This window comes from Barbus barbus (genome assembly GCF_936440315.1).
Source record: "Barbus barbus genome assembly, chromosome: 32".
Taxonomy (NCBI): Eukaryota; Metazoa; Chordata; class Actinopteri; order Cypriniformes; family Cyprinidae; genus Barbus; species Barbus barbus.
Genome location: NC_136760.1, coordinates 27,279,586 through 27,291,396, shown reverse-complemented (window position 1 = coordinate 27,291,396; position 11,811 = coordinate 27,279,586). Strand labels below are relative to the sequence as shown.

Genomic DNA, 11,811 nt, shown 5'->3' with positions numbered 1-11,811 from the left:
GTGTAATTATATGTTTCTCTGGAAGGTGTTTTACCACCTGTGGATATTGTTTTATGCACCGTTATTTAAATGCTTGTTGTAATTTAGATAGTAACAGCATATTTATTGGTTAGAGCTTAATTTACTTTGAATTGAGCATTTAGCCTACTGGGAATGAAAATACAGTGAGTTTGTGTTCGTTTGGCTCCATATGTAGGCCTATGCCATTGCCGTGTTTATAAAAATGTTTAGAAGTAGGCTACAAATGAACAGTTTTTTATTGTTATCATGTTTTTATTGTGTTAGTTAGCTGTTTTTTAGAGTTATTTTTTAACCTAGTCAAAATAGCCCAACTTCAGTTTGATTGAGATTAATTGGAATTCACAATGAAAAAAAAACACAAGAGTTATCTGTTTTTGCAAATTAACTCTTTAAATATTCCTTGTCATTTCTCAATATTTACGAGCTCACAAGAGCAGCTGGCAGAATTATTGATTGATTGATTGCTTCATATGAAACATAACATTGCCTGGTTACAAATAACAGCTTTACCTCACTCCATAAGTAGAAACATTAATTTTTACACTGTAATTTTGGGGTTTTAAACTGAGATTCAGAAACATGTGGCTGTTAACGATGTGATACTCAAACTGTTTTTGCTTTCACATTTCAAAATGGAAAAAGGACCATTAGATGATAATATGGCCAATTATTGCAAGCAAAATATATTTATATGCAAATAATTTTCAAATCCAAAATGAATTCAGAATAGCATTTATATGCTTTTCTTGGAACAGTCTTGTTTCCATGTAATTGGCATAATTTTAATAAACTCATGCATGCTCATTTCATGCTATTCTCTTTAGTAATTGCTGGTGATGTTCATTCTTACTGTTTATTATTCTCCAAAAACGTTTAGCAACTAGCATCACCCAGCATTATGTGTTTGGACATGTGTACACACATGAAACTCATCTGATTACTGTAACGTGTTATGCCCAACACTGAGCAAAAGGAAAGATGAGCCAAACAAAAGCAGTCAGCATATTAAATCCAAGAGGCACTTTCAGATGCTTTCATGTCATGTGCAGTGGTAAGTGGTCATTTTATTTATGTCTATTTTGCCGCATTGTTGCATTTAAAGACCATGTATATGTTTGGAACATTATACTACTCTTCTTTTTCTGGAATATTAATACTTTAAAAAAAGTATGCCGTTTTTTGTATGCATACAGACCTAGTCACATGTTATTTGTGTTCACACTTTATTTTTATTGATTGCAACATTTCTTGGTGTAAGTTATTGTTAAAGCATTTAATCTAGTTTTTACTCTTTAAACATTTAACTCCTGTTGTTACTGTTTTTGACCGACCTAAAGAAGAGGTAATTAAAACATTGCAAATATATCATTTACATTACATTATTACATGGAAGTTATTGCTTTATATATATTCTAAATAAATAACTAAATATTAGCAATCTTTGTTCCACAGACAATGTTTGGCCTGTTAGTTGTGTGTGTCTTCTCATGTTTGGATTGAAAATGAAAGCATGGAGAGGTATGTGTATTTTTTTATATTGTGCCATGCACATGGTTGCATTGTCTTTGTTTGTTTGACTACCGGTTGATTGACCAATGACAACTCTGGTCCTCGTAGAAATGATTGCTCACAAGCCTCCATCCACATCTACACAATGTTTCTTCAACACTGCAGAAATTCATATTCAAGGTGAATACGTTTATCAGTAAAAACAGGATTTCGCATAAATGAAGTACATAAGATAAGATTTATGTTATACCTTTTGAAGGTATTGTATGTTTAATATATCTGAGTTGTTCTAATGATTGCAATATTTTTTCATGAGAATGTCGCTGGGAATGTCACAGGAACATGATCTGATTTTAGGTCAACACATACATTAACTATTGTTTCATTATAATATCAGAGCAACCGGTACACAACATAACTGCACAATGTAGTACACTGATTAAATGGCAAGCAAACCATAGCTACACTCACACAACTTTAAAAGAAATGGAAAAACTGGTTTAAGGTATTGTTAAGAGATTATGCTTGGTTCCAGTAATGATCCGCCCACAGTTATTAAAGGCACTGATAGTGTGTGAGATCTTCAGTTCAGCATCACTGTATTCAGCTGCTGAAGAGAGAATCTCCCTGAGTTTGATCTGCAGCAGCATTTGACTTCAGGTAAAGTTATTTCTGTTCATTTGACCTCATTGTGTTTTGGTTGAACGATTTATGGAATAGCTGCAACAAAGTTTTTCATTAATGGAAAAACTGACTGGGATTGAAGCAAAAAGTGATACAAGAGACCTCAAGCTTGCGGTGCTGGATGTTGGATGCAAGAACAATAGTTAATTATAAAGTTTAGTGTAGATTATACAAAAAAGCTTTTAATTGCAGAAAACCACAACTGATCATTCAGAATTGAGTTGTTTTGTTTTTTACAGGTCAGTTTGTCACAATGAGGTTTATAATCTCACTCTGTGTTTCCCTGCTGCTGCTGCTTAATGGTGAGTGAATGGTTATAAAGAATGACATATTTAAATGTCATCTGACTAAATGCTGTAATATTAACACATGCTTGAATTTTGTGTTAACAGGGGAAATAGTCAGTGGACAAACATCAGGTACAACAATCATTCTTCAACTTTTATTGTTGACATAATTGTGAAACATAATCACTTAATTAGTCCCACCTCGGCCCCTGAAATATAATGGCAGAGAGATGTATAGTGCTTTACTTAAAATGTTTATTTATGCTGAACAAGAGCTAGAAAATGACAATATGTTGGTGTGATTGTCAAATGTTGTGAATGTCATTTGTCTCTTTCAGTACCCACAACGTCCAGCTCTGATCCATGCTATAATTATACCACTCTTGATGAATACTGGAGAGACATACGGCAATATAACTACTATGGCTATGATGACACCCTTGTTGAATGGAGGGGCTGGTATCGGCTGTATTTGAATGGAGAGAGTGCTCAGATGTCTGAGTGGTGTGTGAGTAATACGAGATGTGGTGGTTACACTGGACTGTATCTCAACGGCTCTCATCCAACACTTGAGGATGGAGTGGTGTCCCGTGAAGTCTTAGGAACTTCTTCATGGTGGTGGTGGGGATATTCCAATCAGTGTGGAGCCCACGCATCCACGTCCATCCAAATCAAAGCCTGTCCAGGAGATTATTACATCTATGAATTTGTCAAACCCAACACATCAGCCCCCAGGCCTACATACTGTGCAGGTGAAGTTCTAGGCTCATTTTATGAAATACATTTTTGTAGATCTTATACATATGTTGTACATATGTTTGCAGTTAATATTACATCAAAGCTGTACTCATATTTTAAGTTAACAATTACTACACAAACAAATAAATAAATAAAAGTGAATTATTTCTGTTCCTACCAGAATTGCTGAAATAAATTTACCAAAACCATTCTTGTACCATGCCTGTTCAGAAAACTAGCAAGATGCCTGTTAAACAGACTATTACATGTAGTCTTTCTCCAAACATAACTACTTAAGCTCTTGAAGTTGTGGTGTTGGACTCCTCAAACAAACTGTGAACTGGGAAAAAAGTTTACAAACGCTTCGGAAAACATAACCTATCAAAGATTGACTTAAAGTTAAACTGAGATAGGATCAGAAAATCAGCTGCTAGATTTATAATGTTATTTATCTCCTACAAAAAGTGTTTCAATGCATAATTTAACATTTCTCTGTCCATGACAGTTTCTTTCAGCAGCATCAGCAGTGATCCCTGCTACAACTATGAGTCTCTGGATCGTCCCTGGAGAGCCACCAATGAAAGTGGAGATTACATTTGTGATAACTATTTCTCCTGGAATGGCTGGTACCGGCTTTTCTACAATGGAATGAACATCCAGATGTCAGAGACCTGTGTTAATTCATACAGCTGTAACGCATACATGAATCTGTGGCTCAATGATCCTCATCCTCAGACAGAGGATGGTGTGGTGATCAGAGAGGTCTGTGCAGGGTATTATTGGGGTGGCTGCTGTGATTATAAGACAGACCCCATCAGAGTGAAAGCGTGTCCAGGCAATTACTATGTCTATGAACTTGTGAATCCACAATTCTCGTGTTCAGGATACTGCACAGGTAATTTGCTTATTAGAATTACATTTGTATTATAGGATTGCCAAAGCATTTTAAGTATGCGTGAACCCTGGACCACAAAACCAGTCATAAGGGTAAATTTTTCGAAATTGAGATGTATACATCATCTGAAAGCTGAATAAATAATCTTTCTATTGATGTATGGTTTGTTATGATCGGACAATATTTGGCCGAGAGACAACTATTTGAAAATCTGGAATCTGAGGGTGCAAAAAAATCAAAACATTGAGAAAATCTCCTTTTAAAGATGTCTAAGTTCAGTTCTTAGCAATGCATATTACTCATCAAAAATTAAGTTTTGATATATTTACAGTAGGAAATTTACAAAATATCTTTACTTACTATGCAAATGATTTTTGGCATAAAATCAATAATTTTGACCCATACAATGTATTTTTGGCTATTGCTCCAAATATACCCCAGCGACTTAAGACTGATTTTGTGCTCCAGGGTCACGTATGTCAAATACCGAATACCTAAGTAATAAAGGAGACAATAAATAAGAAAAAAAAAAACAGTAGACAGTATCCCTAATAATAATTTTAACAATTACATACAATATAAATATGTAAAATGAAGCAAATACCATGGTGTGTATACATATTTTGCAGCTAGTTTGGTTGTCGTCATCCTCTCCAAGTACAGTATATAGCGGAGTTTGTTGGAGTCATTTAATAATTTGATTTACTGTCTCTTTCAAACAAAATCTTTAAAAACGTTTACAATTATTTCAATTTACTTCATGTCTCGAATGTGGTCCTTTTTAGATATCAGCACCATTTCACGGCCAGTTTTCACCATAAGTCCAGATATAATCACTGGATCCAGCATCACACTGAGTAAGTTACATCTGTCTGTCTGTCTGTCTGTATCTATCTATGGCAATGAAAGTCAAGTCTCATGTTTAATGTTTTTTTTTTTTTTAATAATTCAGATTTGCATTTTTGAAGCTCCTCATTGAAATATAATTTAGTTTGTTTTGTTCTCATCTCTGAATAACACAGATTATGACCCATGCATTAACTACAACATACAAGACAACTACTGGAGAAGCACACTGAATTACTGGTCTATGTATGGATACATCTCTGATCATGATGACACTCGTGTAGAATGGGATGGGTGGTATCGACTCTTCATTGATGGATCAAGTGCTCAGATGCCTGAGTGGTGTATGTCCTACATGTCTTGTGGAGGTGTTAGTGCTCTGTGGCTTGATGGCTCTCATCCTCAGCTGGAAGATGGAGTTGTATCTCGTGAAATTTATGGCTCTCGACATGATCAGTGCAGTCGGTACAGATCTGACCCGATACAAGTCAAAGCTTGTCCTGGAGATTATTATGTCTACAGATTTACCAGACCAACTCTTTCAATCCCATTACCTGTATATTGTGCAGGTACATTCATTCATTCTTTGCACTTGACATGCTTGTATTGAGGTTTGCATATTATTATTATTATATTGGTAGGGTATCATTTTTTCACACTATATAAGAGACTTTTACTTCTTTTTCATAATAGTGCCTTTCTCCACTCCAAGTGTTGATCCCTGCTACAACTACACCAGTCTGGATGAGCCTTGGAGAGCCACTGACAACTATTACTATAACAACTATTACGACTATGGCATGTGTGATTATAATGTGGAGTGGAATGGATGGTACAGGATGTTCTACAATGGCCAAAATACTCAGATGCCAGATTCATGTGTTAATCAAGGCATGTGTGGCACTTATTACCCACTTTGGCTCAATGGATCTCATCCACAGCTGGAAGATGGAGTGGTCACCCGTCAGGTCTGTCTCTCCTCGTGGAACGGCTGCTGTACTTACACATCCCACCCTATACAAGTCAAATCCTGTCCTGGAAATTACTATGTTTATGAGTTTGTCAAGCCAACATTTTGTTCAGCTTACTGTGCAGGTAGGTGGATCTAACCACATACACTTTGTTCACTACCTTTTTGAGATTATGTTTTGGAAATGACTGACATTAACAGAAATCTTTCTCATATCAGATGCTAGAAGCCTTAATGAGACATCAGCCAGTGGTAAAGTATTGTACTGTTTCATAAATATGCTAGGAGAGGTGTATACTACTGTAGAAACATTTGGGATTAGTTTGACTTCTTTTTTTTTTTTTAAAACAAAAACATCTCCTGCTCCCCAAGAAAGCATTTATTTGATGAAAAATAGTCAAAAATAATGTGTAAAATATAATAAAAAAACAAAACAAACAAATGTAAAACAGCAGATATTATATTTGAATATATTGTAGTGCTTTGAATCAATTAAATTTTTTATTTGGATTAATCACACCCTTTTTCTGTGATTTCATCACGATTAATCGCACACTTATGAAATGAAGCATACACCATTTATCTTAAACCAAAAGATTGAAGGGTATTCTCACAAAACTGTATTTTCTGCAAGCGTATTTCAAGATAAATTTCAATGTCTTTTCAAAAAAGGACACTAAAGAACCTAATGATAAGAAGTTCATATACATCTGTGCACACCAAAGCACACATAAAAATACTGAAAAGACATTTATCTACAGTAGATAAGTCAAGTTGCTATACCGAACAGGACCACATGGAGAGGCCAAAAACAACAACCCTAAACCATCCACCTTGAGCTGACTGCCTATACTACAGTACACAGATCCCACTCTCAGTGTGTTTGAACATCAATGTATCAGACATATTTATCTTATTGAATAAAAGTAGCAATTTCTTAAAAAAAAAGGTTTACTGATCCCAAACTTTTGAGTTGTAGAGTATGCATTTTTGTCATGTATCTTCATATTTTGATAAAATATTAATCATACTAGCAGACATGTTCTCCTCTCATTTTTACATATGAATTGATGTTATTCTTTACACTTTGATTTTTTTGTGAATACACCAACTACAATGGCATCGAATGGCCATATTTGTAAAAATATCATTTTAGTTTATGCCCCTGTTTTATCATTTCATTCATCTCTTCTTCAGACCCCTGTGCTGAACTCAGCTGCACCGAGGATGAATGGTGTGGAGAGAAAAACGGTGTCTATGGCTGTTTGTGTAACGAGAACCAGACCAGACCAGATTCTTTTGGTGAAAGTCATTTCACTGCAAAAACTTTTAAATATAGTTTTATAAGCAATTGTTTAACTTTATTTTTGTTTGTTTATTCTGGTGTTTTATTCTCTCTTTCAGATTTCTCAGAGACCTGTGAAAGTAGCTCTGGCTCCATGTCTGTGTCTCGCTGTCAGCTCTTTGAGGCTGGTTTTCCAGCTGATGTCTTACACCTCAGTGATCCCAGCTGCAAAGGAACGATCCGGAATGGCAGTGTGGAATTCCATTTTGATAACGAGGAACATGTCTGTGGTACAAATCTTGCGGTAGGATATAAACGTATATGCCATTCAAATGTCCATGTGATTTAATGTTGATTTACTAATGCTGCTCTTGCATGTAATGAAATACTAAGAGTAGTAGTTTTTTGACAACTTTTTTTTTTTTTAATGTTTAGTCATGATCAGTGATTTAGGCAAAGCTCAAATCAACAGAAACTTTAGATAGTGGTTGATGAGTAAAATAAACAGTTGACATGTTCAAATATTATTTCTGTTTTCCACAGGCCAATGGCACCCACTTCATCTACAGTAACTTTATTCTGGGGACACCGAGGTCAGAAGGTCTCATCAGCAGAGAGAAAATCCTTAAGCTTCCCTTCAGCTGCGTTTATCCTCAAACACAAACACTTTCCATGAATGCGGAAATCAACCCATTGGAGAGGTGGGAACCTTTTAAGCAACAATAACTAAGTAGTATACAAATATGCAGTATGAAAATGATGAGTCTTGAACATTTTAACAGCATTGTGCACAAGACCCTCCCCGCTGGTGAAGGCAGATATCAGGTTCGGATGACTCCATATGAGGATGAGGAGTTTACCCGGCCCTTCACTGGTAGAGTGGATGCAGAGCTCGACCAGAAGATGAATGTGGAAGTCCGTGTCGAGGGGGTTGACAGCCGCCAGTTTGCCTCAGTTATAGACACATGTTGGGCTACACCTGTGAACGATCCTGATTACAGTCTCCGCTGGGATCTCCTCGTCACAGAGTAAAGCTGTTTCTATTATAGTTTCTAAACGTAATCACTTTTAGGATTGCTGTAGAGGTTATGTCTTTCACTATTTTCCGAACTAAAGCACAAGATTCCATTTTTTTGAACATGGTATGCAAATGTGTGATGATTGACAAATAGCTTTTGTATTGAATGTTTCATATGAAAGAATTTGTCATAATTGCTATTCTCAGGTGTCCCAATCCAAATGATGACACAGTGGAGCTGCTGCAGAACGGCGTCTCGACATCCAGCCGTTTCTCCTTCAGGATGTTCATCTTCACTGCAAACTCCACTAAGCTTTACCTGCACTGTGCTGTTCACCTTTGCCTTCTGTCAAGCAATCGCTGCTCAACGGTGAGTTTACAATCCTTTCGTGGTAAGTATTTTTTAATAATTGATGTTAAATGCAGTTGTGATTAAATCAATTTAAATATATATATATGATGTTAAAACTTCACCATGTATTTTTTGCCCCATTTAGTTTATTATGGTACTGATGCTTTCCGCTTTTGTTAAAAACTGCTTTTAGTTCGAGGTTAATTTGTTGTGGCTTCAAACTATTATGACCCCTTCAACTGCATATAGTAGCCTGACCTCCTTTTTTATTTATTTTATTTTTTATTCATTAGGATTATTTTTATTTAACCCACTGAGTAATAATGCTTAACCAATTAATTGTAGTAATGATAAGCAATATTTTACCCAGCAATTTAAAGAAGATAATAACATTTAAATTTTAATAAGCATACTACTTTAGAAACTTTTACAAAATGTGAGTACCGTATAATTGACTCCATACAGTAAAATGTATAATTAAAGCCATCAAGAATTGTGTGTCACCTTTACTTTTACAAAACAGGCTACTTTGGTTTGAAATTTATTTCCTAGTTTGTTTTTCCCCCAAGTAAATCCTACTCCAGTTTTTTTTTCCCAGTGTATGTAGTTTTCTGCGAAATGTGTATTATTATACAATATAAATTACTATAAGCTTGTCAAAGTGAAGGGTAAAGCAAAGACATGGTTACCAGATGGATTTATGATGTGTTCATTTATTATTGAACTTTTGATACTTTCAAAAAAAAAAAAAAAATTAGTAGTGATTGTAGCTTTAAATTTATTGTTGGAACTTGAAAGAAGTGCTTAAATGTCATAAAGGTTGATTAAATACTTGTTTTGGTTGCTGGACACCTCTGCTGGGCATTTTTGCACTCTTTTCACAGAAACAAAACAAACAAAGAAAGGAAAAGAAAAAAAACAGTGTTCCGTTAATTATGACATTTATTGCACAGCTGAGTTTTCTGTTTTTCTCTTGTAGGACTGTAACTCTGGACACCATCGGAGAGAGAGCAGGTCTCTGGACTTCCATGACAGTGCTTCCATATCCATGGGTCCTCTGGTGTGGTCTGAAGGGAACACAGGTGAACATTACTTATTTTCATCTCATCATTTGTAAATGTAAATAAATGACATTTCATTGCTTTATATTCCCTGTTGACAGATAAGTGGGTCCCAGAGCAAGTGAAGGTGTCTGAGGCTTCTTGTCTGTGTGCTTCTCTGATGCTGTATCTTGTTCCTCTGATGAGTGTCCTGACTCTCTTTTAGTATTTTTCCACTAAAAATGTGTAGCGTTTTACATGCATATTGTCCTGTTCCATTTTAATGAATGTGGCTCTGATGCTACACTGGTTGGGGGTTTCTAATCATTTCATAGAATGTTGTGTGGCCTTTGTTTATTGATTAAGCACCAAAAATAAATGATTTAAAAATCTGGTTTTAAATTATGTGAATTGCTATGTACTACATTAGTCTGATTTTACTTTAAGTTTAGAGGTTTCTGCAATAAAGATTTGAATTGTCTTCTGAATTGATGATATCAAACTGATTTGTGTTATTGGATCACACAGGATGGAAAGTGACACAAACTAGAGGTTAGTTTTAGACGGGGAAAAAAACATTTCAATTCATGTTTAAACATTGTAACAAAAAAAAAAAAATTGTTTAACTTGAACCATTTTAATTAGAGAATTGGAAAAAAAGAAGAAACTGCTGGAATGTTTCTGAATGAGTTTTTTATTTATTTATTATTATTAGTGCAGCACTTAAAAATGTGAAAGCACTTAAAAATAAGCCTCCTTAAAAATGTGAGTGCAATATTTTATCCAGCAGATCAAAGGATATGATATGGACACAATGCACTAACTGTCACCCCCCATTTTTAAACATACATGAAAGTGCACTATCCAAAACTTCAACTCTTATAATTCATGAATGCTTTGGAACACAGACGTAAGGTTGGACTCTTTTTAAAGTGGAATTATTTTAAAATATGAAAGTAACAAATTTATAGAAGTTTAAATTTACTGTAAAGAAAATACACCATTTTTATTTTTTATTTTATATAAAATAAATATTTTACTTAGCAGGTTTTACTCTAAATTTGGCATAGAATTAAAGCCTTATGTCTAAATCAGTTATGTTCCAAATTTGAAGTTGATAAGAGAAAAATTGAGGTGGGCGTCAAACCACAAACAGCCCCCGGGTGCCATACAAGCTCATTTTTGATGCGTTTTTCTGTCACAAATATCAAAATTTCTGTCAATATTACTCCGATCACAAAAAGACCACCAAATCCTGAGAGTCAGACCTTTCTGACATATGTATTTTGTCAAGATTATAAAAAGTTTTGATTCTAAAAGACTGTAATACATTAAGTGTAATATGACACTTGATACCGCCCACTAACGGGGAGGAGACCACCAAAATATTTTAAAGTACAATTTCCATGGTCATGCAATGTCCGATTTCAAAATGGTTGAATTTTGAGGTTTTAAGCTTTAAAATGATATCTGATGATTACTAAAATATCTGATAGGGAAAAGACAAGGTTATTAATTTTGATGACTAAACAAGGTAGCGTCATAATTTCTTTTGTAACCATTTGTTGCTTTTAGTAATACTAAGAAAGAGATGCAGTTATTGCATTTATTTAGCTTGTTTTGTTTTGGTACTGTAATATGGATGAGAAGTGTATTCTGATGTAAAGAATGTTGCAGAAGTGTTGGAATAGTTCTTTCTTATGAGGTAAGATGTGGTGAGGTTCAGTCATTTCTCAAATAACCAAAATCATGCATCCTTTAAAAAAATGATTTTATATAATAATTTGTAGGTGAGGGCTGAAAATGTCTTATATTCAGATGTGTGTAATATTACCTGACACCTTGTCCTTCTGGAGACTCACAAGTTAGTTGAAGACTAAAGTCTTCCTGATGGTTTCACACTTATTTCTTTGTCTTCATTCTTGAAGTGTTTTGCAGTTAATCTGCGTCTTTTCTTCTCAACCTGTTCTCAACAAGACTTTCATTGTCTGATGGTCGCCCCTTTTTTTTGACAATTTTAAAGTGTTGCATCCTTCTCATGGGTATTTCATGACTGTATTATTTATATATTGTTGCTGGGAATCTTGCTGATCCAGATTAACAGGAACATGATCTGATTTTTGGTCAACATACATTAACTATTGTTTCCACTGTAATAGAGCAGGC

At 34.8% G+C, this 11,811-nt stretch overlaps 1 protein-coding gene across 1 annotated transcript; it reads left to right on the top strand.

The window, feature by feature from the left end:
- Window positions 1-2,467: 2,467 nt before the first annotated feature.
- Window positions 2,468-9,871, top strand: LOC306852747 (uncharacterized protein; the record flags this gene model as incomplete). The annotated part of the gene is made up of 14 exons (XM_079389812.1): window positions 2,468-2,516; window positions 2,607-2,633; window positions 2,840-3,253; window positions 3,745-4,134; window positions 4,920-4,991; window positions 5,157-5,549; window positions 5,674-6,075; window positions 7,148-7,252; window positions 7,355-7,539; window positions 7,779-7,936; window positions 8,018-8,263; window positions 8,461-8,623; window positions 9,585-9,687; window positions 9,768-9,871. The coding sequence occupies 14 exons, from the start codon at window positions 2,468-2,470 to the stop codon at window positions 9,869-9,871; spliced, it is 2,811 nt and encodes a 936-aa protein (XP_079245938.1).
- Window positions 9,872-11,811: the final 1,940 nt, after the last annotated feature.